This window comes from Chlorocebus sabaeus, chromosome 11, assembly GCF_047675955.1.
Source record: "Chlorocebus sabaeus isolate Y175 chromosome 11, mChlSab1.0.hap1, whole genome shotgun sequence".
Lineage (NCBI taxonomy): Eukaryota > Metazoa > Chordata > Mammalia > Primates > Cercopithecidae > Chlorocebus > Chlorocebus sabaeus.
In genome coordinates, this window is record NC_132914.1 from 93,998,893 (window position 1) to 94,023,485 (window position 24,593).

A 24,593-nucleotide genomic window follows, 5' to 3' on the forward strand; every position below is an offset into this window, starting at 1 on the left:
TCTCACTCTCTAAGGAGAAAACAATAAAAGCCAAGCTCATGAATTCTTGCAAGAAAAATAGAGAAACAGAACAGAAACCTACAATCTTTGGGATGTTGTGGATGAGGGTGGGGGCATGAGGAGTAGGAGGCCTGCCTGCTGGCACCGTGCAGGACTGGGCATGGCTTAGCAGAGAGGGACACTAAGCAGGGAGATGGTGGGGACAGGGCAGAGCAGACAGGAGAGTGCAACTGGTAAGGAAGAAGAATGAGAGCTTCCAGGGAGTTCACAAGAGCCACTGTGGCCTAAGTATTTGATTCTCTTAAATGTGTGATAGAGAATTGTGTCAAGACTGAATTTGCAGGGGAAACAATTACTTCTGTCAATGTGGCCATGTCCCTGGTTTGACTGAAGCCTCCAGGATTTCTGGACATAAGGGTATATTGAAAGATGTTGTCTCTGTGGCCACAGAAAGTTACCCTGTGTTATTTATTCCGTCAGGACCTCCCTGCTCCCTGGGCTCATAATGACTCCAGGTTTCTTCCCTTATTAACTTTCTTCAGGCTTATTCCTGTCCTGTTCTCGAGGCATCTCTGTGCCCAAATCTGGGTCACAAATCTGGGTCATTGTCTGTTACCCAAGATTTGTTGTCCTTTGTTGAATCATCTGGGGAAGGCACCGGACTTGAACACCGGTTCTTCTGCTCATCTCTTCTTAAGGGCTTCAAACAAGGTCATACCTCTCAACTTCACTTTTCCTCCTTTGTAAAGTGTCAGTGATTTCTACTCCTGGCCATTTTTAAGGTGCTGTGAGGATCAACTGAGATTAACCTTTAGAAGTTGTTAACTTCTGTGCCCCTTTTTAAAAATATTTTTAATTAATTTTTTTTTCTGAGATGGAGTCTTCACGTACTCTGTCACCCAGGCTGGAGTGCAGTGGCGGGATCTTGGTTCACTGCAACCTCCACCTCCCAGGTTCAAGCGATTTCCCCTGCCTCAGCCTCCTCAGTTGCTGGGATTACAGGCATGTGCCATCATGCCTAGCTAATTTTTGTATTTTTAGTAGAGATGGGGTTTCACTGTGTTGGCCAGGATGGTCTCAAACTCCTAACCTCAAGTGATCCACCTGCCACGGCCTCCCAAAGTGCTGGGATTACAGGTGTGAGCTGCCTCGCCCTGCCTAGCTGTTCCTGTTCTTCTAACTGTCTAAAACCCCTTGCCTCTTTTGTCCTAATAAAGTTTTCCCTATACTCAAAGGCACAGCTGGCCTATCTTCTCTTCCACAAGGTCTTCGTTGCTCACCTTTTCCTGCCTACACCGATCTCTGTCTTCCATCTTTCCCTTATTTTGGCATGTAACCAAATATTCCCTGCAAATGTGACTTTATTACTCCAATGTTGGAGTGTCCCATCCCTTCAGCTAGATAGTGAATTTCTTGAGGGCAAAGATCGTGCCTCTTAACCTCTTCCAGCTTACCGTGTAAATTACTATACTGCTAAGACCTTAGATTTTACAAGGGGGCTTCCACTTGTTCAACTTGTTGAAGAAACACATTCTTTTGTTATTCAGTCCTGCAAACTGTGATTCCTCTCTCTTGGTACTGCTTCATGATGTATGCAGCAATTCTGCAGCTGAAGTCTCAGGCCCTCACTCACTCTTCAGAGACCTCAAAGCAACTCTCTCCCACTCTCTCCCCTTTCTGGGCACTTTTCAGGACAGTTAGTAAGTTCTATACCCACTCCTGGGTCCCCCTCTTCCTTTCCTCTGCACTTTCCAGTATTAGGAACCTGTCTTTTCCTTCCCTTCAGAGAGCAGATGCCCATCTCCAAGCAACTTTATTTCTTCCTTTCTTTGTTTCTTCTTTTCGTCTCTTTCCCAAGACACCTTTGCTTTGAAGAGGCTGCTGAAAAGGAGTAGAATATTTCATTTTTTATGATCAGCAAAAGAAAAAGAAGGAGGCTTCATGGGGAAAATTGGCAAGATCTAAAGTTATTTGCATTTCATAGGAATCAAAAGTTTTCCAAGTTTTTTTTTTTTTTTTTTTTTAAAGGACCTTCAAGTATACTAAAAGAAAAAAAAAATGATCCTAATGTTGAAACACCTGCTGCAGATCTGGGGGCTTTGAATTTAGCAGCTTTAGGTTGGGACCAAGAAATTCTCTGAATTCGAAACTTACTGGCTCTTACCTTGGCTTGGTGCAGCATTTCATCCCCAGCATTCCTTTTTTCTTTCCTTTCAGAATACAGCCGAGCCAAAGCGCTTGTCTGCGTGCCTGTGGACGTGACAGACACCTTGAGGTGTTTTAGAGAGACACTGGAAAAATCCAAATACCATAACAGATCAATGCGACACAGCAGAAAGTTGCTTTCATTATTTCTTGCACAGACACAAGGTAAAATGCACGTTCTGTATCTCTGAATCTTTCTTTATGTGGGGTGACCACCCTGTGGATATCCCTCTTCTGCCCTCTCGTTCTTCCCCCTGTGTACATGCAACGCTCCCTGATGCCTTTCACTTTCCTCTTGTCTAGTGGATCTAGTCTCTGTCTTACACTTTAACCAATGCACTTTCTCACTCCCTGACTTTTATGCTTTCTGTGAAACTAGCAAACTCTCTTGAGTACAGTAGATGTGACAATATTCATTAATTTTAGATTCTGTACATCTATGTTCTTCTTACAGTTTTCTTTGAAGCTGTGGCACTATAGTCTTGTTTTACTTCGTGAGTAGATGGATTGAATCATACTGAGTTAACTAGAACCTTTTACCAAAACAGTACTTTATCAGTGGCAAAGAAATGGATACCTTTTAAAACAAGCATCAACAAGATTTCTTATTAATACTATAGATTTTGATCTTAGGGGTTTTATTTTAGCTTAAAGTAAGATATTCACTATTGTTGGTTGCATTGCATTTATTTGTTTTCTCTTTTAGCATCTATCTGCTTGTGAATTCAAGCAAAGCTGGCTTTGAGTGATTAAATGGTAACCTCAGAGAAGAGTATATTCAAATTTAGGCTGGAAAAATCCTGAACTATCTATTCTTAAGTTATTTAAAATTTTTAAAAATCCTATTTTATATTTATGATTCTCACTATTCAAGTTGGTCAGAATAATAAGAATACATTTAAATAATAGGCAAATACATGTAAAATAGTATAAAGTTATTAAAAATAGATTTAAACTTCTACTTAATTAAAATGCTAATTTCCACTGAAATGATCTTTTAGAAATTTGACCAATATTTTAACAACCACAGGCAGAGTTTTATTTGTTTATGTATTTATTTGTCTGTTATTGTTGCCTGCCCCCCACACGTTCTATGATATATATCCATAGTTTTTGGTTATATTGTCTGCAGACTCACAGTATGTTAAATTAGCTCTCCATATCCTGTTTGGCTTCTTTTAATTGCTCCATGCATTAACAGTGGGTAAGGCTGGCTGGGCACCATGGCTCATGCCTGTAATCCCAGCACTTTGGGAGGCCAAAGAGGGCAGATCATTTGAGGTCAGGAGTTCGAGACCAGCCTGGCCAACACAGTGAAACTCTGTTTCTACTAAAAATACAAAAATTAGCCAGGTGTGGTTGTGTGCACCTGTAATTTCAGCTACTCGGGAGGCTGAGGCGTGAGAATCGCTTGAACCAAGGAGGCAGAGGTTGCAGTGAACTAAGATTGTGCCACTGCACTCCAGCCTGGTAACAAAGCGAGACTATCTCAAAACAAAACAAAGCAAAACAGAAACGCACCTGCCCCCCCCCCCCCCGCCCCCCGCCACAAAAAACAGTGGGTAAGGGCATAAATAAAAGGCAAATACAATTCCTAGGAATGGTTTACACCAACTCACTCTGAATCTCACCTGGTACCAAAATATTTTCAGTAGTTTATCTCTAGTCCTCAGACTGTAGACTTCAAAATCTATACTAGCTTCTTTCTCTATTACTTTTAACTGCTTCCCCTAGAATATAGATTTTTTTTTCCCATGTGTTCTCTGATCTTATAAAGAGACAAGTTTTTTCTTTTTTTTTTTGTCTCATACCAGAACTGCTTGTGTGTTGCTTCTATCCCAGAGGTTTCTGCCCCAGAGGCACACTAACACCGTATTGTTGGAAGCTATTTTAAAAAGGCAAACTCAGACTATGCAACTTCCACCAGTCCCCCAAGAGCAATACATTATCTCAATATTTGCTTTCTGGCTGACAGTCCTCTGTAGTGCGGTTTTTTTTTTTTTTTTGAGACGGAGTCGTGCTCTGTTGCCCAGGCTGGGGTGCAATGGGGTGATCTCGGCTCACTACAACCTCTGCCTTCTGGGGTTAAGCAATTCTTCTGCCTCAGCCTCCCGAGTAGCTGGGATTACAGACGTGCACCACCATGCTCGGCTAATTTATTTTTAGTGGAGATGAGGCTTCACTCTGTTGGTCAGGCTGATCTTGAACTCCTGACCTCAGGTCATCCACCTGCCTCGGCCTCCCAAAATGCTGGGATTATAGGCATGAGCCACTGTGCCTGGCCCCTCTGTAGTGTTTTTGATGAAATAAGGCAGACTTGGAGCCTATCCACACATACCTAGGATCTTTAGATATGATCCTGGATACTAAGTTTAAGGACATAGTGTCCCTCAAACTACAAAAATGTCTCAGCTCTATACAAAATATTTCCTTTCTTTTTGCTATCCATTTTCTCTACCTTCCCTCCCCACTTCCCTTCTTTCTACATTTTAGATTTATTTCTTCTTCTTATTTTTCATGAATTTAGGAGAGAGAGGAGGAATCAACAATTCAAAAGGTACTTCTGGAAAGGTGGAATTTTGCCTGGGGACAGAGGAGATGCATATGTCAATACCCCCTGACCTTTCTCAGGAGCACTTCAGAGTTTTTAGTTCCGTGGAGAAAAGCAAACTTCCATATTCACAACTTGGACTTGTAATTTCTTCTTATCACCAAACTATTGGTAAGAGTTAGCCATTATGTATTCATTTTCTTTAATTTTTTTTTTTTTTTTTTTGAGACGAGGTCTCATTTTGTCATCGAGGCTGGCGTGCAGTGGTGCTATCACAGCTCACTGCAGCCTCAACCTTCGGGGCTCAATCTATCCCCTCCCACTTCAGTCTCCCGAGCAGCTGGGACCGCAGGCTCACACCACCACACCTGACTAATTTTCATATTTTTTGTAGACATAGAGTTTCGCCATGTTGCCTAGACTGATCTCGAACTATTGGTTTCAAGCTATAAGCCTGATCTCGAACTGTTGGTTTCAAGCTATAAGCCTGCCTCAGCCTCCCAAAATACTGGTATAGGAGTGAGTCACTGTACCCGTCTATGTCTCCATTTTCTATATGATCTTCTACATTAATGCTGAGATTGCATCTGGTCCTGAAATCTTACCTTTAAAAGAAAGATAAAAGAACCTATACCCTTGCAGCAGTGACAGAACAGCCTGGAGACAGAAGAAGCTTCCAGCCTCCTCCCTTTACCCATTTTCTTAGCTTGGCCGTCACGATTGTGAGATTCTAGGCCACCCTTCTGTTTATTCCTTTTTCATTGGAGCTATGAGCCCCTTGTGGGGATGGAGACGATGTTCTTTTTTTCTGGTTCCAGCTAATTCCATTTGCCTTGTCTTTCCCTTGATTTGGCTTTTCTACAGCTTCAGTAGTATATTCCCAACCCATACGATAGACCGAATATCCTCTTTCTTTCTAACAGACATTTTATGATGCCCCCTTTACTTCCTGAAATAAAATTTATATTTAATATATTCTTATACACATTATTTTGAAAAAAATTATTATGAAGCTCTAAATATAAAAATAGGGGAGAAATAGCTTCACTTTATCATAAAAGAATCAGTTTGTTGGTATGTAAATGCTCAGGCATTAGAAGCTGTAAAGAAATAATCAGATGCTTGTATCCTGGCTGTGGAATCACCATGAATGTGACAGCTGCGTATGCAGAGAGAGACAGGTATGTTGTATTGGTGACTCAAATACTATCAACATGGTTAAATGTTGTGATATTTTCTAAAATGGCAAATAAATCTTGGTAAAGTCCTGAGCAAAACAAAGAACTACAGTGATTGCAATGTCTGGAAAATTTAGAAATCATGGACATTTAGAAATCATGCAGAAATACCCTTTTTATGTGGAAAACGAAGTTCGATGTGAGATTCAGATAGTTATAAACAGGCTTCTCATCTTTTCCTTCACTGTAGGGGAAGTTTCTGTGCCTTGCAGGCCATCTGACATCTTTGGTCTTAACCTATGAGTTACCAAAAGATGCCCCCATTGTGACATCTAACAAAACCCTTTCTCACATTTCTGAAATATCCTCTAGGGGACAGTATTGTCCTCATTAGAAATCACTGCCATGTTGGCTGGGGTTTTTGGCTACACATCCCAGAATGCATGCATTCACTAGAAAAAAAAAGTATATGATTTGTTGTTGTTGTTGTTTTTGATTGAGATGGAGTCTCACTCTGTTGCCCAGTCTGGAGTACAGTGGCGTGATCTTGGCTTTGATCATGCAACCTCCACCTCCTGGGTTCAAGCAATTCTCTTGCCTCAGCCTCCTGAGTAGCTGGGATTACAGGTGTGTGCCACCACACCTGGGTAATTTTTATATGTTTAGTAGAGACGGGGTTTCACCCTGTTGACCAGGCTGGTCTCGAACTCCTGACCTCAGGTGATCTGCCTGGTTTGGCCTCCCAAAGTGCTGGGATTATAGGCATGAGCTACCTTGCTGATCCAATTAGGTGATATTAAAGATATTTTCTGCCTTCAGGTAAAAGGAGAAATCTGATATGTGGTGATCTTGTCACGTGTCTGCTAAAAAACAAACCCTTTGACCCTTCCCATCTGCTATAGGATAACATCCACTTTTCTCCAAGCTGCAGTCAGAGGCCCTCAGAGTCTGACCACTGCCTCCCACTTCAGACTCAGTTCACCCTCTCCAGAAAACCATGCTCCAGTCATGCCCATCATTCCTATACATACCCAGCAATTTTCCCTTACATGCCGTTTCTAATTTTCTCTTCTCCTGTCTCTACCTGTATGACTTTTATTCTTCACGAAGCCCCATTATTACTATCTGTTAGAGCCAGTCTTTCATTCTGTAATCAAATAGAACGTTTGCTTGCTCTCTGTGTATATATATTGTGTGACATTTGAAGGCGCTGTTAACTTGGAGTTTGCTTACTGCAATCTACACAGTTAAGGAATAGTGCAATTTAAAATATTCTTGCAAATATAAAGAAAATATTTTTCTAGGAACTGACATTTGTTCTTTTACTTGATTAAAAATATAGATGTTCTCCAAGCCAGCAATCAAAGAAGTCTTAAAGTTCAGGCGTTGCATTCACTTGGAAGTCTTCTCATCTTCGCAGAAAAGAAAAGGTAGATTTTTAGAAGTCTGTAGAACAAGGGCAAAAGTTTTTTATTTTCTTGTTTGAAGAAGTTTTTAATGATTATGAAAAAACATTGTCATTCATAAATTTTAGTTCTTCAGCAATACTACATTGCTACATTTTATTCATCAAATGCTACCTGAGAGAAACCATTAAGAACAGTGAATGTATGTATAGTTATACGTATGTTAATTGATGTTGCTTCGGTGTATTTGCTTTCCCTTCTGGAAGATAGATTTAATAATGGGTCTCAGAAAATGTACTGCTTGATGCTTTGTCTCTGTTTTAGGGCTGCTTTTAAGTGTTGGTGTCAAGCTCTTGATGACATATTCAGAAAACCAGACGTGCTGCACACGTGGAAAGAATTTGGCCCCTCGCTCACCAATGTCACCAACAGCCATTCACCTCTGGGTTTCAAAGACTACAGTGAGGAGTTTCTGTCAAGAGTTGGCATCTGGGGGTGTTTGCAAGGAGCAGTCATATCAGCAAAGATAGCACAGTGAGTGTGAGGATAGAAGGATCCGCATACTAGCTAACAGCTTCCTTGCAGGGTGCCCCCCTGTGCCATGCAAAATGCAGTGCCTCATGCACACTGGATTTCTGGGAGGTTATGTCCATATCATACAGGGCCTTACAGTTTATTTACTTATTTGTGATGTTTATTGCTTATGATTATCTCCTTTTCCTGTAACACAACTCTTGCCCCAAAATATCAGTGTCACCTGGGCCCAGGTGTTTGCTTTGCTTACTCATGGATCCCAAGTTCCAGATACGCATTCAATAACTATTTGGTTTTTTTGTTGGTGTTTTTTTTTTTTTTTGAGACGGAGTCTCACTCTGTCACCCTGACTGGAGTGTAGTGGCTTGATCTCAGCTCACTGCAACCTCCGTCTCCTGGGTTCAAGAGATTCTCCTGCCTCAGCCTCCTGAGTAGCTGGGATTACAGGTGCCCACCACCATGCCCAGCTAATTCTTTTGTAATTTTAGTAGAGAGAGGATTTCACCACGTTGGCCAGGCTGGTCTGGAACTCCTGAATTCCGATGGTCTGCCCACCTCAGCTTCCCAAAGTGCTGGGATTACAGGCGTGAGCCACGGCGTCTGGCTCAACAATGACTTTTTGAGTGGTCAAATGAAAGAGCAATTGGTAAGAGAGCAGGAAAACAGTGTGGAGGCAGTCAGGCATGGGCCTCATCCAAAAGTGTGCTAGAAACCAGTTACTTTCAACAAGTTTCACATTCCTTCTGAGACTCAGTGTCCTTATCTCTAAACCAAGGTGGTAAAAATTACATGCCATACTGTATCAATTTGCTAGGCTGTCGTAACAAAGTACCACAGACTGGGTGGCTTAAACAACATAACTTCGTTATCTCATGATTCTGAAGGCTAGAAGTTGGAGAACAAGGTGTTGGTTAATTGGTTTCTTCTGAATCCTCTCTTCTTGGCTTGTAGAAAGACCACTATGTCCACATGTGGTCTTTCCTCGGCATGTCAATGTCCTAATCTCCTCTTCTTATAAGGATACCAGTCATATTGGATTAGGGCCCAACTCTGTGGCCTCATTTTAACTTAGTTACTTACCTCTTTCGATGCCCTGTCTCCAAGCATGGTCACAATCTGAGGTTACTGGGTATGTTAGGCTGTTCTTGCTTTGCTACAAAGAAATACCCAAGACTGAGTAATTTATAAAGAAAAGAGGTTTGATTGGTTCTTGATTCTGCAGGCTATACAGAGAGCATGGTACCAGCATCTGCTGGGTTTCTGGAGAGGCCTCAGGATGCTTTCAGTTATGACAGAAGGCCATATTTGAATATAGGAGCCCACATCTCACATGGCAAGAATGGGAGCAAGAGAGAGTGGGAGGTGCCACACTTTTTAAACAACCAGATGTGATGTGAACTCACTCATCACCAAGGAGATGGCACTAAGCCATTCATGAGGGACCCACCACCGTGATCCTACTACCTCCTGCCAGGCCCAACCTCCAATACTAGGGATTACAGTTTAGTATGAGATTTGATGGGGATGTATATTCAAACTATATCACTAAGAGTTAGGACTTCAACATATGAATTTCTAGGGGACACAATTTAGCCCATAATACATACTGTATTACTGTCCTTTTTTGCTGGTAACAAATTCCCCTAAACCTAGTGGCTTAAAACAAAACAGATTTATTCTTTTACAGTTATAGAGTTCAGAAATCATAAAATTAGTGTGTCAGCAGGGCTGTGCTTCCACTGGAGGCTCTTGGGGAGAAGCTGATTCCTTATCTTTTCCAGCTTCTTGAGGCCTCCTGCATTCCTTGGTCCATGACCCCACCTTCTATCTTTAAGACCAACACCTTAGCATCTTTCCCCCACACCTGCCCCTCTCTGTCTGTCTCTCACATCTTCCATCTTCACATCTCCTTCTCTGTCTCTGACCCTCCTGCCTTTCTCTTATAAAGGCCATTGTGACAATCCAGGATAATCTTCCCTATCTCAGTGGCCTTAATTTAATCACATCTGCAAAGTCTTTGTTGCCCTATAAGGTCACATATTCATAGGTTCTGGAGATAAGGTCATGAATATCTTTGGGGGACCATTATTTAGCCCACCACACATAACACATGTGAATGTCTTTAACAATGGCTTATGCATAGCTAGCACTCACAAATATCTTAAGTATTTCAAATTTCTGATTAACATGAGAAATTTGAAAAGTATGGAGGGATTAGAGGTATAGGTTTCCTTCACCTCTCCAGTTACTTCTTTAGCTGACCTGTCGGAGGTGGTGAGCAACAACCTGCATAGTGTTTTAAGCTGTAGAGCACACTTAAAAAAACTTAACTGTTCCTAGGTGGTGATCACATTGCTTTCAGATTAGCATCTTGAGTCAGGGAAGTAAGAAAGTACTGCTTTTTAAAGTATTAAATGTCAAAGATTTAGACTTCTGTCAAGTTTAATTTTTTTGTGCTCCTGGGATAGAACACACACACACTCTCTCTCTCTTTCTCTCTCTCTCTCTGTCTCTTTGTCTCCTGAAACAAAGTCTGAGCTTATGACTTTGGAGTGGAGCTTGTCAATTGGGAATGGAAAAGCCAAGGAAAGGAACAGGTTGGAAAGGAACAGCTACAGGCTTCCTGCCAGAGGGCACCTCCGCTTCTCTGAGCTTCTGAAGTTATTACCTAGTGATTTTTAACAAACAGAAAGTCATTTCCTGGTTTCCCAGCTGGAAGTCTGACTGTCATAGGAGATGTCATTCTACAGGGGCTTTGGCTGTTTTCCTAGACTCCCTGAGTAGAGGAAACTCTTCTCCCCGCTGTAAAATACCACACTTGAAGATCCACACAGTGAAGCTGAACTGAGGTAGACATTGTTATTAATGTAGTGAACCTGACTGGTTTTATCTAAGAAAGACTTAGGAGAAGGTAATGTGGTTGGTAGTTGCAAATGTGAATTTTAAGACTCTCATATAGAAAACTCAAACTCTTCTTCTAACGGACATAAAATGAAAGAGTTGTAAATGGAGAGATATTAATGTTTGGTGGAGATACTTAATGTTGTGAACGGCTCCATAATAAACAGCTAGAGAGAAAATACAATGCTTCAGTCTTCAGGTAGAATTATTTAACCGCATCATCAAAAGCCTTTACTGTGCACCCACTTTTACCAAAAGCTTTCACTTCCAGGGCTTCATTCAGTGGAACCGATAGGATAAGTGCCCAAAAGTGTAGGCATAACAATGTTTACCTCAGCATTGGAAAACGCCAGTGGAGATTCATATTTTTATGTTATGGCACATCTGTATGATAAAACATTAAAGTTCTTTAGAATAATGATATAGTCCGTTATGTCTGTGAATGAAAAATTTGTTTATAAAGTTGTATGTATTGCCTAATTCTACTCTTAATGTGTATGTATGTGTTTCTCTGTGTGTATAGTTATATACAGAAAAAATATATATAAGGAAATTGACTAAAATGTTACTAGTAATCATGTTTAGGCAGTAGGATTACAGGGGATTTTTTTTATCTTCTTTAATGTATTTTCCTTTTATTTTCTTATATATTTATATGTATATTTTTCTTATACGTTTTGTGTTCTAAATATGTATGTAAAGACATATTTATATCAAAATGTTTTTGGAAAATTTTTACTAATCAGTTTATTTTTCTTATACTTACTTAGATTTATTAAGTCATTGAATGTTGAAAAGAAAACTGACTGTTGCATTTTGTCTGCATTACTCTTTCAGGTAACGCTTTATTTATGTATGTTTTTCCATGGTAGCACAACTATTCATTGGATCAGTAAAAAAAGTTTATCATATTCAGAAAACTCAGGTAGCAAAATAGCATGAATCTTGATTAAATATCACAAGCCCATCTTTCTCTTGATCACTGAACCCCTGTGAGACCTTCACCTTTAATTTCTTTTTTTTCTTTTTTTTTGAGATGGAGTCTCACTCTGTCGCCCAAGCTGGAGTGCAGTGGTGCAATCTCAGCTCACTGCAACCTCTACCTCCCAGGTTCAAGCGATTCCTGTGCCTCAGCCTCCCAAGTGGCTGGGATTATAGGCGCGTACCACCACACCTAGCTAATTTCTTGTATTTTTAGTAGAGCTAGGGTTTTACCATGTTGGCCAGGCTGGTCTCGAACTCCTGACCTCAGGTGATCCACCTGCCTTGGCCTCCCAAAGTGCTAGGATTATAGGTGTGAGGCACTGTGCCTGGCCCACCTTTAATATTTAACAGAGTCAGTTTTCTCCTTTACACTACAGAAGAAGGAATTTTACAGATGGGGAAACTGAGTCTTCTGTCATTAGGAAGATCATGTTACTAGTAATCAGTATGAAGCCAGTCTGTTTGACTTCAAATAGTTGCCTTAGGTTACCTCATCTCTAAATTCAGTTTTGCTTGGTTATATGATATAAAATCTATCTTATGATGAAGGTGAAAATAACTTGAAGACTACAGGAGAGGTGTTCTTGCAGTTTTCAGAATTTTGGTTTGACTTCACTGAAGAAGAAAGGAGCTTTTATCTGAAATACAAGACATTTTGAAATTCCAAAATGTATCCAGGGACCTTTGCAATCTACTAAAGGTTCTATTTACTTTGAAAGATGGGCACTCTTGTTCTGTGTGTCAGAGAAGTCTCATAGCTTATGAAATCTAAATAAGTGAGTTCTTCAGGAAGGGCTTCTCTGAATGTAAGGCCAGACTTTTCAATTTTCTTATGTTCCTTATACCTCTTGTCTGGGCTTCAAAGGGAAGAAGTACAAGAGGCAGAGGTGCAAAGGAAATGACCCAACTCTGACTTGTTAAATCGCATTCTTTACTTTCTGATACTCCTTGTTCTTGAAGATAATGCTGTTTATGTTTTAGAAAATATGTGTTTTAACAAGTATTTAACTTTTTGCTTAATGTGGACAATAATGTGTGTATTATTTCTTAGTAATACTATACCTAAAATAAAAATTAGCTGGTGGGATTTATCTTAAAAGCCTATTAATTCTTTTTATGATTTTAAAACAAATGTATGATAGTAAAAATTTCAACAACTACAAAGTATTTTAGAATAGTATATCTCATGACCTTAATAAGCCATTGGATTGAAATTCTTTCTGATATATACATTAAAATAATTTCATAATGCGTTTGTCATTAAGAAATTTTAATTGTTAAAATAACAAAGAAGCACCCTTAAATGAAAAATGTGGTTTTTACATATTCATCTTGTCTCCCCAACATCTAGTGTAATGTTGGTTACATAAATTACCAAAAACTATTGGTCAAATTATAACAATAGTCTTTTCATTTAAGCAGTTAGAAGTTTGGAATTACCTCTGCCTGATTGAGACTTCTGAAACAAGTAGTCATTTCCTCTACGTATAGCTTGGTATAGTGGGAAGAACATAGTTTTTTTGTTTTTGTTTTTTTTTTTAGCTAAATAGACATGGCTTTGAATTTCCTTTCTGCCATTGTTAGCTGTGTGACTTCAGATAAATTGTTTAAGCCTCAATTATATCATTTGTGACATAATAATCCTCCCTTCTAAGAGCAGGTTAAAATAACATTAAATGAGATAATGTTTATAAAGAACTTACCGGCAGTGCTTAACATAAGATTGACCCTCAACAAAAGATAATTTAATATAATTATAATTTCTTTGAAAATAAGAGGTATCCAACTACCATGGAATTTAAAAAGCCCATCTGGAGTGATAAAAGCATTTGGAACCTGTAATGATGATAATATAAATGATAAGTACCATTTATTACAAAGTACAGTGTGCTAGGTATATACTAAGCATTTTATAAAGCAATATATGTATTTGTCTTTTTTTGTTTCATTATTGAAAATGCAATCTATAGCTCTTTATATTTCACTTTTTTTTCATTTTCAGGGTTTGCTTAGAACCACACTTCCACATCCCAAAGCTGAACGTTGCTATGCTCAGTATGAAATCACTCAGCTTCTCCCAGGCATCGAACTCTTCTCAGATAGATACAGGGCTGACATTTGCTCTGTAATTGCAAGTCTGTATTACATTATACGTGAACTGCACTTTGTTAGGCAAAATCTAATAGTAAGTAGTTTGTAAAATCAAAAAATATGTATCACTGGGATATTTTGCTCCACTTACCTCATACTTTTCAAATTTTGCTAATATTCTTTTGGTCAGTTACTGTTTAACTTTTAAACTCTACATATGTAGGATTCTTAATTACACTTCAAACTAAAGTATATTAATTAATATTCTTTCTTTGCATTTTGGATACAAAAGCAGACTATTTGATTTTTTCTCCTTTTACTGTGTTACTTTATATTTTTTTCTTAAGATAGTTGGTGAAATCGATCAGAATGCATCACTGATCTCAAACAGGGAAATCTAGTGTACTTGTAAGCCACTGCATTAAGTTGTTCAGGTTATATCAATCCCAAAACTGTGAGAGTGTTTCTTTATTGAGATAAGTTTATCTTTATGTCTCTTATCTTTTCTCTGTCAATGGTGCATCTAAGAAGAAAACAGATTCTAAGCATGAGATAAAAGACAGACATTTCTTAATGTCCTAGAAAATAAAAAAATCCAAATACAGCTCTCCTCTCCTTTGGGCAAAGAAATCGCAGTATATGTCATACATTTGAAGCTGGTTGCATTAAAAAATTAATATGTTCTATTAGAATTGTTGGTCATTTTATATTTTCCTCCATTATTTTGTCTTTTTACTTTCTTTATGTTCTTTCCTCTATTTTTTCACATCTCTTTTTTCCCTTTGCTTCTTTATAGCTATTCTTTCTTTTTTCTGCTCCTTTCCCTTTCCTCTGTGATTTTCATACCTACTTACTTTTTTCTCCCATATATTGTTTTCTATTCTCTTGGTATATTTATCCTTCTAAATTCAACTCTGTCTTTATATTGAAAATATTTATTGTCCCCTGATATGAATTGTTAGCTTATAAAGCCATGTATTAAAGTAAAGAGATTGATAAGTGCATTTAACACTTGGCAGACTTGGTGAGAAATTGTTTATTTTTTAAAAATAACAAAATGGTGCCCCTCTCACTGTTAAAGGGATTCATTTCTGGGTTGAAGAAATAGTTCTATCCCCTGGGTAACCTTTAGCTGTCTAGTCATATTCATATATAATACATATCACTGTACTGGAAAAGAAATGAGATTTTTTTTTCTCTAAAGCTGAAGAAATTGAGAATGTTTTTCTGAATAATTGAGCAATTGGCAGCAATAAAATGGTGTGTTTTTATTTCTCGCTAAAGAAAAAGAAACTAAATCTCAAAGGTAATCGCCAACTCTTAATGTTTTGTGCTGCATTAATTGTGGAAAAAGGTATTGTGTTATGTTTGTTAGGCATAGTTATAGAAAAATGTTTTATGTTTGAAATCATTTAAGACCAGTTCTAATCCTTTAAAAAAGCTGTTGCTATTAGCAGCTGCCAATTACCTGACAATTAGAGGTTCCCCAGCTGAAATTGCAAGAAGTAAACAATTTCCATTTTGTATTACATTAACCTTCTCCAGAAGAAGCCTAGTGGCTAAGGGGACTTCTGTGGAATATAAAATTTGCTATGTGACCCAGAGCTGTGGAGCTATGGGAAATAGTTTGCTAACTAATGGGGATCCCAATCATCCTTCCACTCCATCTTCCTTTGGCAGGGAAGGCTACAGTTGCAGGAACTGAGCTTAAGGTTTGATTTGAGGTCAGGAGCTGTTCCAATGTTAGGCAAAACTGTCCTCTCCACATCTTTCTCTGGATGGATCGTGGTTGGGCCATTTGAAATATTGATGGTCTGTAAGCCTTCACATATATCCATGGGACTTCAAGAGCAACTGAACTTTGGAGTGAATTCTAGGAAAATAAAAATATTATGTGAAGAGTAAGCTTGGGTTTTAATCAGTAGAATATATGCTATGTGAAGGCAAGGATTTGTTAGATTTTGTTCTCATTCAACAGTGCCTAACACATAATAGGCATGTTATAAATATTTTTTGTTGATAGAAAAATTCTAGTTGAAGACAAAAAGCAACTGGCATTAAAATGAGTAAGTAGGATCCAGTTAGGGGGCAGAGATTGAGTTCCTTTGCTTTAAATTTTGCATTTATTTGGTAGCTCATTTGCTAGAATTTTTCCACAGGCCACAGTGACTCGTGTATTTGTGTTGAGTTAATTGTTTTCAAGGAAGATAATTGATTGTATTTTTACCTCTTCCTGCTTAAAGAGATATACAACCTAGATTTGGGGTACCAGATGGCATCTACTGGGAACTGTAAGTCTCTAATAGCACCTTAAAGTTCCGATAAACTTATGAAGCATGTGCTAGATAGATTATTTCACTTAGTTTCAACAGTATAGTTTCCTATCATGGAAAGTAAATCAATATATAACATATCCTATATTTAATATTTGGCTAAATTTGATTATTAGGTTATTAGTTTGATAAAATATATTTTGAAATGAGTGTTTTTCTCCTCATAGATTCTTCCTCTCCTTGCATTGTATCAATATTTTGTTTCTGGAATTTGTCAAGATATAATCAGAAGTCTAGAAGCAAGAATCCTCAAGGTATGTTACAAGCTTTTAAGACATTTGATATTCTTGAACTATTAAAGATATTGTCATGTATTAATTTGATTTTAGGACTTATATTAACAAGCTGATAATAACATGGCATTACAATGATATAAAAAACAACTTAGCCATTATTATAATAAAGTACGAGAAAGAGCCAGTTAGAAAGGTGTAGATTATTTTATGCTTGGACCACAGTAAAGTGAGGAACAGCCGCACATGGAAATAAGGTTCACCCAACACTAATGGGCCTGGAAATCGCCACTTCTGAGAGACTGACTTCCTGGTGAAGACCAACTGAACCAGTTTTCTGAAGCTTCTGTGAATTTATTCCTAAGAACCTTTATGGATATCATGGTACACAAGAATTTTTCAATGCACAGGTAATTGAATTAACAAGATCAGATAGATGCTAAATTACAAAAAATCCTGTAATCCAGAAGTCAGTTAAGGTTCTCTGCTTTTGAGATGCACGTGCAATTGATTGACTTGAACACCACATGGGATGGGAAGCACCTTATTGTCTCTGCTCTCTATCCTAATCACTCTTGTTGCCTGCTCCCACTTTTGTTTAATTTGTTTTATACATGAATCATCTCAATATCCAACAAATTTGCTCCCAGTTCTGTACCTCCTCAACTGTAATATGGAGTTCAACCCTATTTTATATTTTACACACACACACCCGCATGTGCGTGCACGCGCGCGCACATACACACACACACACACTGTGTATTCACCCTTTTTTCTGTAGTGGACCTTACTAAAAATTAGGAAGACAGAGAAATTTAAGTTGAGGCAAAACAAACAATTGAAGATAGAACATTTGGCTTTCTTGAGCTTAAAATCTTTCTTGGCCATTATCTCATGCTTTTGCCACCGACTGAATGGAGCAATCAGCTATGGGCGGGTAAACATCACAATTGGCTCTAAAAAAATAAACCTCAAAGCCGGGCGTGATGTCTCAGGCCTGTAATCCCAACACTTTGGGAGGCCAAGGCGGATGGATCTCCAGGTCAGGAGTTCGAGACCAGCCTGGCCAACATGGCGAAACCCCATCTCTACTAAAGATAAAAAAATAATTAGCCACGTGTGGTGGCGGGCACCTGAAATCCCAGCTACTCTGGAGGGTGAGGCAGGAGAAAAGCTTGAAACCAGAAGGTAGAGGTTGCAGTGAGCTGAGATCACACCACTACACTCCAGCCTGGGTGACAGGGCGAGACTCCATCTCAAAAAAAACCAAAAAACAAAAAACACCTCAAAATTTTCATTTGTGGCATTTTCAATTTCCATCCATGGTGTGAATAGTCCCACTATGTCTGAATTCAAGCCACTGACTAGACATCACTAATGATGGAATCAGGGACAAGATGTGCACAATTAGCTCTTACAAATTGGAGTGAGTGGGCTCCAATACACCACTGGCTTAATTCATACTTCTGCTTTTGTGGAAATACTCTCTGCCTTTTGTTGCCAGATTTCTCCCATTTTCTAATAAGGGAAAATTAGACTTCCATTTGAATTTCTCTTCATGTCTAAACCCTGCCCTGGGGCCTATATTTTCAGACCTAAATAGTTTGTGGCATGCTATTTCTAAGTAAGGAAATGAAGAATTCTGGTGATGATTATTAATGATTTTAACCTGGGAATAAATAATTTGTTACTGATCATAAAAATTTCTGAATCACCCTCTCTGAGTTACTGAACTCTTATGAGTTCTATTGCTTTTGAATTCCAACACTTTTAAAAGAAACTGAATGTAACTTTTCTCTCTTTTTTACAAAAGATAATGTTCTCTTCAATATTGCAAAATTCTTGAGGCTAGGATCTGTATCTTATTCATCTTTTAATTCCCTGTAGTGTCTTGAGTAATACATTCACATAGTTGAAATTCAGTAATTAACTATTGAATTTAAAATCTGCAGACATTTTTCAAGTGCCTACGTGCACTCTCTATAGTGTTTAGTGGGAACTCACCTAGAAAATACTTGGCAGATGTTTATTGATTTAACTCTAAAACAACATTCATCGAGTACTTCCTATTTAAAAGCACAATGTTAGTAACTCCAGTCGAAGAAATGTAACCAATGATCCTTGCTTATAAGGAAGTGAAAACTAAGAAGAAAGACAGGATGTATACCCAAGATAATAATGTTGGCACCTGCCACTTGATCATTTCCAAATGGGTGTGATGAAGACTCTCCAGGAGTTTGAAAGAGGAAAAAATGGCTTTGAGTCTTTAGGTTTCACTAAGTAGGTAAGATTTAAGCTTGAAAAGAGTAGAATTCATGGAGCAGGAGAGAGGAAAAAGGGAACATTTCTTGGCCGTCAGTGTGAAAGATAGGTGAGAAAATACTGGCTTGTTTAGGGGGTAGGGGTGGTTCAGTTACACTAGAGTGGAGGTTTTGGGTAGGCAGGTTGTAGAAGATAACATGAGTATACCAGAGGTCGATGACATTGAGAATACCAGGAACTTAGTCTTGAATTCCCAACTCTGAAGAGATGTAATTTGGAGGTGGAGCTATGAGAGAAATGAAGAGATTGCAATATCCGAATTTTGTAACATGTACAATCTGGTCTGTCCTTAAGAGGCAGGAAGCATGAAAGGGTTGCAATGATCATAACTCATCAAGAGGAGATCTAGATGGGCACCAAAAGACATAATCTGGAACAAAGTGGTTAGATGACTTTTTAAAAATCATATTGTTAGCACTTGGTAGCTGTTTTTGTCCTAGAGTAGCATAAAAACCAGAGAAGAATTGTGGACTTCATTCTGGAGAACTGGGTTGGAGAATTAATTACAGAATTTATATAGAATCTTATTATTTCTATAATTAACTAATTATAGAATTTGGATCAGGAGAATGACATGATCTTATCTGGTGTCTGGTACCAGTGTCAGGAATAGAGTGAGCAGTGGGATCTTATTGGCATAGTAGGATTGAAAAACCAGACTAGGGTTTTGACAGAGCAATGAAAGAGGACAAATGATGGATCATACAGAGGAAGGAATGACAGCCTGTGTGAGCAGAGTTTGCCTGACCTTTCTGAAGTAAACTAGGGTCAGGGAGTGGGAAGAGAGAAAAGTCATAGTCGGGAAATAACACACAATGATGATTCCTGACAAATCAAAGAGCAATAGATCACACTCTGAAGTTTCTATAGTGCCCTAGTGTCTTTCAAGGAAAGCTTTAAGACCTCTTCATGATCAGCTGGCCTGGCTTCACTTTAGAACTGCCAACATCTTGAAAGATTTGTCACTCTCAACACATCAAACCTAGGAAGGGTACCAGTGATTCTATATTTGTGTGAGTGAATGGTTGATTTATGGGTAGTTCTTTTTGCTCTCTGGCTTGTTTGTGTTTGCAGTGTCGGTCACCTCTGAAAATATATGTCCATTATTTACCCAATTGCTTTTTCAAATGGTCAGATTGGTATGATAAACTGAAGCCAGAAAGAGTCCATGTTCAGCAATCTTATAGTCAAAACTCAAGGAAACTAACCACATACAGATATAGGGAAGTGTTTCCTCCTAGGGGTAATGAGAAAAATGGTCATCTAGAAACCTGAAAGAGTTTTTATGTCTCCCCCAGAGCCTCCTTTGATATTATATGGCACTGGGGAGATTAGACCCCAAGGTACCTTAGGCAAAGACCAAAGTATGCAACTCGATAGACAAGCAATTTTCTCTTTCTTATTAAAAATATTTTCCTGATCTTTTATATTTTATTTTCATGTTATTTATGTATACAGTTTCCCACTAGCGCACCTTTTTATTTCTTTAAAATTCGCACACTCTTGAGATTCCTAACATAATAACAAATGGGAAACAGAGAGTATGATAGGTGGACATGCTGAGGATAAATGGAATTTTCTTTTCCTATGTTATATATTTACATGTTCATCTAATTTCGTACTTTATTCTCTGCTTCCACATTTACCCTTCTCTGCTCTCTACAAAGTCACTAGATGGTTTTCACAATTTAAGTCAGGTTAGGGCCCTGTCCTGTTTAAAACTCTCCAGTAACTCCTTATCACACAAAGAATAATGTTCAGAGTCCCTACTCTGGTCTTCAGGTTCTACTTGACCTTTTTTGGCCAGCATTCATATTCACCTCCTGACCTCCTCCCCTTGCTCCCTGAGTCCTGCCATATGGCCTCTACACTAAGGTCCGTTAGCAGATTTTCATGTCTGTCTCCTTTAATGACATTCCCAAATCTTTTCTTGAAGGTTTTCTTCACAGAGAATTCCTTCCTGACCACAGTCTTGAAAATAGCATTTGTGAGTGCCCTGTGTCCCTTTGTATTTGTGTATATCTTCATGTGTCACTGAAACTTAGCTAAACATGCATCCCAATGGAACATAACCTCTAAGAGGGCTTGGTACATATGAGGTGCTCCATAAATATGTTGAACGAATTTAAATAAGAACTCCTTTTTCGGCCGGGCGCGGTGGCTCAAGCCTGTAATCCCAGCACTTTGGGAGGCCGAGACGGGCGGATCACGAGGTCAGGAGATCGAGACCATCCTGGCTAACACGGTGAAACCCCGTCTCTACTAAAAATACAAAAAACTAGCCGGGCGAGGTGGGGCGCCTGTAGTCCCAGCTACTCCGGAGGCTGAGGCAGGAGAATGGCGTAAACCCGGGAGGCGGAGCTTGCAGTGAGCTGCGATCCGGCCACTGCACTCCAGCCTGGGCGACAGAGCTAGACTCCGTCTCAAAAAAAAAAAAAAAAAAAAAAAAAAAAAAAAGAACTCCTTTTTCTATAATTTTCTGACTGATGATCCTGCTGGATTATATTCAAATTAAGCCATATAAAATACATAGCTATAAATTGATTAATATTATTAAATATATGTATTTAAAATTAACAGCGGCCATTAATTATGGATAAGAAAATTGTTCCTTGTAGCACTATTCACAATAGCAAAGACATGAAATAAACCTAAATGCCTATCATCGATAGACTAGATAAAATGTGATACATATACACCATGGAATAATATGCAGTCATAAAAAAGAATGAGATCATATCCGTTGCAGCAACCTGCATGGAGCTGAGCTGGAGGCCATTATCCTAAGCAAACTAACCCAGGAACAGAAAACCAAATACCACATGTTCTCACTTATAAGCAGGGACTAAATATTAAGGACACATGGACACAAAGAAGGGAACAATAGACACTGGGGCCTGCTTGAGAGTGCGGGGTGAGACGAGGGTGAGGATCATAAAACTAACTATTGGGTACTATACTTGTTACCAGTAGAGGGTTGTGACTGCAAGTTGTTCAGGTTCTTGGCGTTTTGAACAAAGAACTGGACAAAACGCCCAGCAAAGCAAAGAAAGAATGAAACAACAAAAGAATGAAAGCAGAGATTTATTGCAAATGAAAGTACTCCACAGTGTGGGAGTGGGCGTGAGCAGCGGCTCAAGGGCCTGGATACAGAATCTTCTTGGGTCCAAATATTCCCTAGAATTTTCTTGGGTCCAAACGTCCCCTATTCATATTGGCCACTTCGTGCTCACCCCATGTAAATGAAGTAGTGGCCCACAATCAGTCTGACTGGTTGCAGAAAGCAGCCAACCAGAGATTGAAGTAAGTTACAAAGGTTACTCGCCTGTGCAAACATCTGATTGGTTGCAAAAGGCAACCAATCAGAGGCTAGGGTGAAGTTACAAAGTTATACTTCTATGGAAAGGAAGACTCACCTGCAATCAGTCTGATTGGTTGCGGACAGCCAATTTTCCTATCTGCCGCACAGAAGAGGTGGGCGTTTGCAAAGGGAGTAGCCTCTTAAAAGTTAAAAATAAAAGAAAATTAGTAGTTGTCTCTGTGTTGATACATTGTGGAGTTAGTCTCCCAGTTTGACTTTCCTCGTTGGGCTGGAGAACATTAGGAGTGTTTTTGTTTTGTTTTTCTTTTGGGCTATAGTTAATGGGAACAAAAAAAAAATAATTAAAAAAACTTTTATACAGCTATCATATTATAAAAATATTAATGTGTTTGCCTCTGATGAAGTAAGCAGCATCTGATAAATGTCCATTGTTTTGAACAGCCGCCTGCTGTTGTTAGCTTCTTGGTCCATTGCACATGTATATGGGCACACACACAGACACTTGCATCTCTCTCCACTGTGTCTAGTAAACATTAATTCATAATGCATTACCAACATTAAGCAGAAACTTTGGATCTCAGAAAGTTGACGATTTTCTCTATACTTTGTTTTCTAAGTAAAACAAATTGTTTAATTAAGTACCTCATTGTTTCCTTTCCTTTACAGATAGAAGTCCTTATAGATTTGAGATTCTTTTCTGAAGCCTTTTATGAGATATCCCAAATTTTCTATGGAAAAAACATGCCTTGTTCAATACCCGCAGGCTATAAAGCTACTGGAAAAACGAAGGTAATCTGACAATTTGATTCAAAGCAATTTCTTTACCTGTGAGGGATATGTTCCTAAAATGTAGGGAACACTCCCATGAAAGTGTATTTACAATCTCTGGTATTTTAGACTTCTTTGTTAAGTCTGGTTACAACTAACATCAGGATTTTATGAGGTTTCATTTGTCTGGGTTGGAAGGGTGTCACGGGGGAGGGAGCATGGTTTTGGAGTAGTTTTTGCAGTCAAATTCTGGCTCAGGGATGCTGCATGTTGCTTTTTATTATAGTTACCATGGGCAGTCTCACTAGGCACATTTATCAGCCACTACTGCTTAGTTTTTTGGGTCTGATATTACAATTTCTAGTTAATATTTTAAATCAAAATAGTGTTTCCTTATGTCTTATTTGGGTCTCTTTGATTTTCATACTTTATACCAAAGTTTTAAGAATGTGTTCAAATTTCTTCTGATTTCTGTGAGGAGAGAACATTCCTCCATATTGTCTAACCTTTTTTGATTTTAGCAGATAGTTTTTACCTGGCTTGTTTAATTTATATTTATAAACTGGATAATTGAAGCACCCTTGAAAATGAATACTGGAGTTGATGTTTAAAGCATAAATTAAATCAGAGGGAGCTATTATTTTCCTCTCTTTTGGTCTTCATGGTGATCTGGGAATCGCTGGGTGATCATGCTTCAGGCAGATGCTTGTGACCCTCCTAGACCAGCAATAAAGGAAATAGGAGAAGATAGCAAATCGGTTTGCCTGGGAGAGAGTGTATGTGTGAGGAGTGAGACTGATAGGCACAATACCAGCTGGTTGGATTCAAATTTGGAGGACCTAAAGCAACCTGGGGAATGAGCTATAAGTCTTGAAAACCACTAGCATAGGCTGACATTATATTTACATATAATATGATAATTACTTCAGAGTATTCTCCTAAAATGTACCTTCTTATTACTCCATATGACTGCTACAGCATTATAACTTATTGTAATAGGGTGTGAGGCTATCCACAGAACATCTCAAGAGGGATGTTTATTAGGCAATTGGATACATGCATGTGCATAGGTATGTATATACATCCATATATATGCATATATCTGTGTGTGATTGATAGATAGATGGATAGAGAGATACACACAGAGAGGGGACAGAGAGTGAGATTGGTATCAGTTGGTTGATTGTTTTGCTCATTTTCTGTGGCATAAATTAAACATCATCTTACCTGGAATAAATTAGCAATATTTTCTTGCTTGCTCCTCAGTTAATTACACTTTAATTAGTTAAAAAATGTTTTTTGAGGCTTACTGAATACAGGTGCCATTCCAGGCATGGAGATAGAGCAGAAGAAAGACAACAGGGGGGCTCCTGCTTTCCTGGAGCTTACAGTCCAGTGAGGAAGACAAACACCAAACACATTAAGCACATAAGTATATGTCAGGTATATACACAGCTGTCAAGGACAATCAAGCAGAGTTGAGGGGATGGAGAGTGACCAGGGCAGTGAGGTGCTGTTTTATTCAAAGTGGTTTAGAGAATCTCTACAATAAGCAAGTTTTGAGGGAAGTGAGCCATGGAAAGATTTGAGGGAACAACCTTCCACGTAGGAGCAACTGTGAGGGCAAAGGTTCTAAAAGGGATGCTTGCAAGAAGTGGTTGAAGAAAACCAAGTAGGCAAAGTGAGGCTACAATGAGGAGGAAGAGGAAAAGGAGGAGGAAGAGGAGGAGGAGGAAGAGGAGGAGGAGGAGGAGGAGGAGGAGGG

At 38.8% G+C, this 24,593-nt stretch overlaps 1 protein-coding gene across 4 annotated transcripts in view; it reads left to right on the forward strand.

Annotated features, from left to right (window-relative positions):
- The window catches only part of CFAP54 (cilia and flagella associated protein 54), a 377,198-nt gene that overhangs the window by 172,115 nt on the left and 180,490 nt on the right, over positions 1-24,593 (forward strand). For 3 of the 4 annotated variants that reach the window (XM_008004317.3, XM_037996665.2, XM_073021022.1), the window contains 8 exons: positions 2,218-2,370; positions 4,733-4,927; positions 7,277-7,364; positions 7,665-7,874; positions 11,546-11,612; positions 13,762-13,944; positions 16,351-16,437; positions 22,727-22,849. In XM_008004317.3, coding sequence (XP_008002508.3) covers positions 2,218-2,370; positions 4,733-4,927; positions 7,277-7,364; positions 7,665-7,874; positions 11,546-11,612; positions 13,762-13,944; positions 16,351-16,437; positions 22,727-22,849 — 1,106 coding nt within the window. The remainder of the gene's footprint in view (positions 1-2,217; positions 2,371-4,732; positions 4,928-7,276; positions 7,365-7,664; positions 7,875-11,545; positions 11,613-13,761; positions 13,945-16,350; positions 16,438-22,726; positions 22,850-24,593) is intronic. The other variant, XM_037996664.2, reaches the window with a different exon arrangement.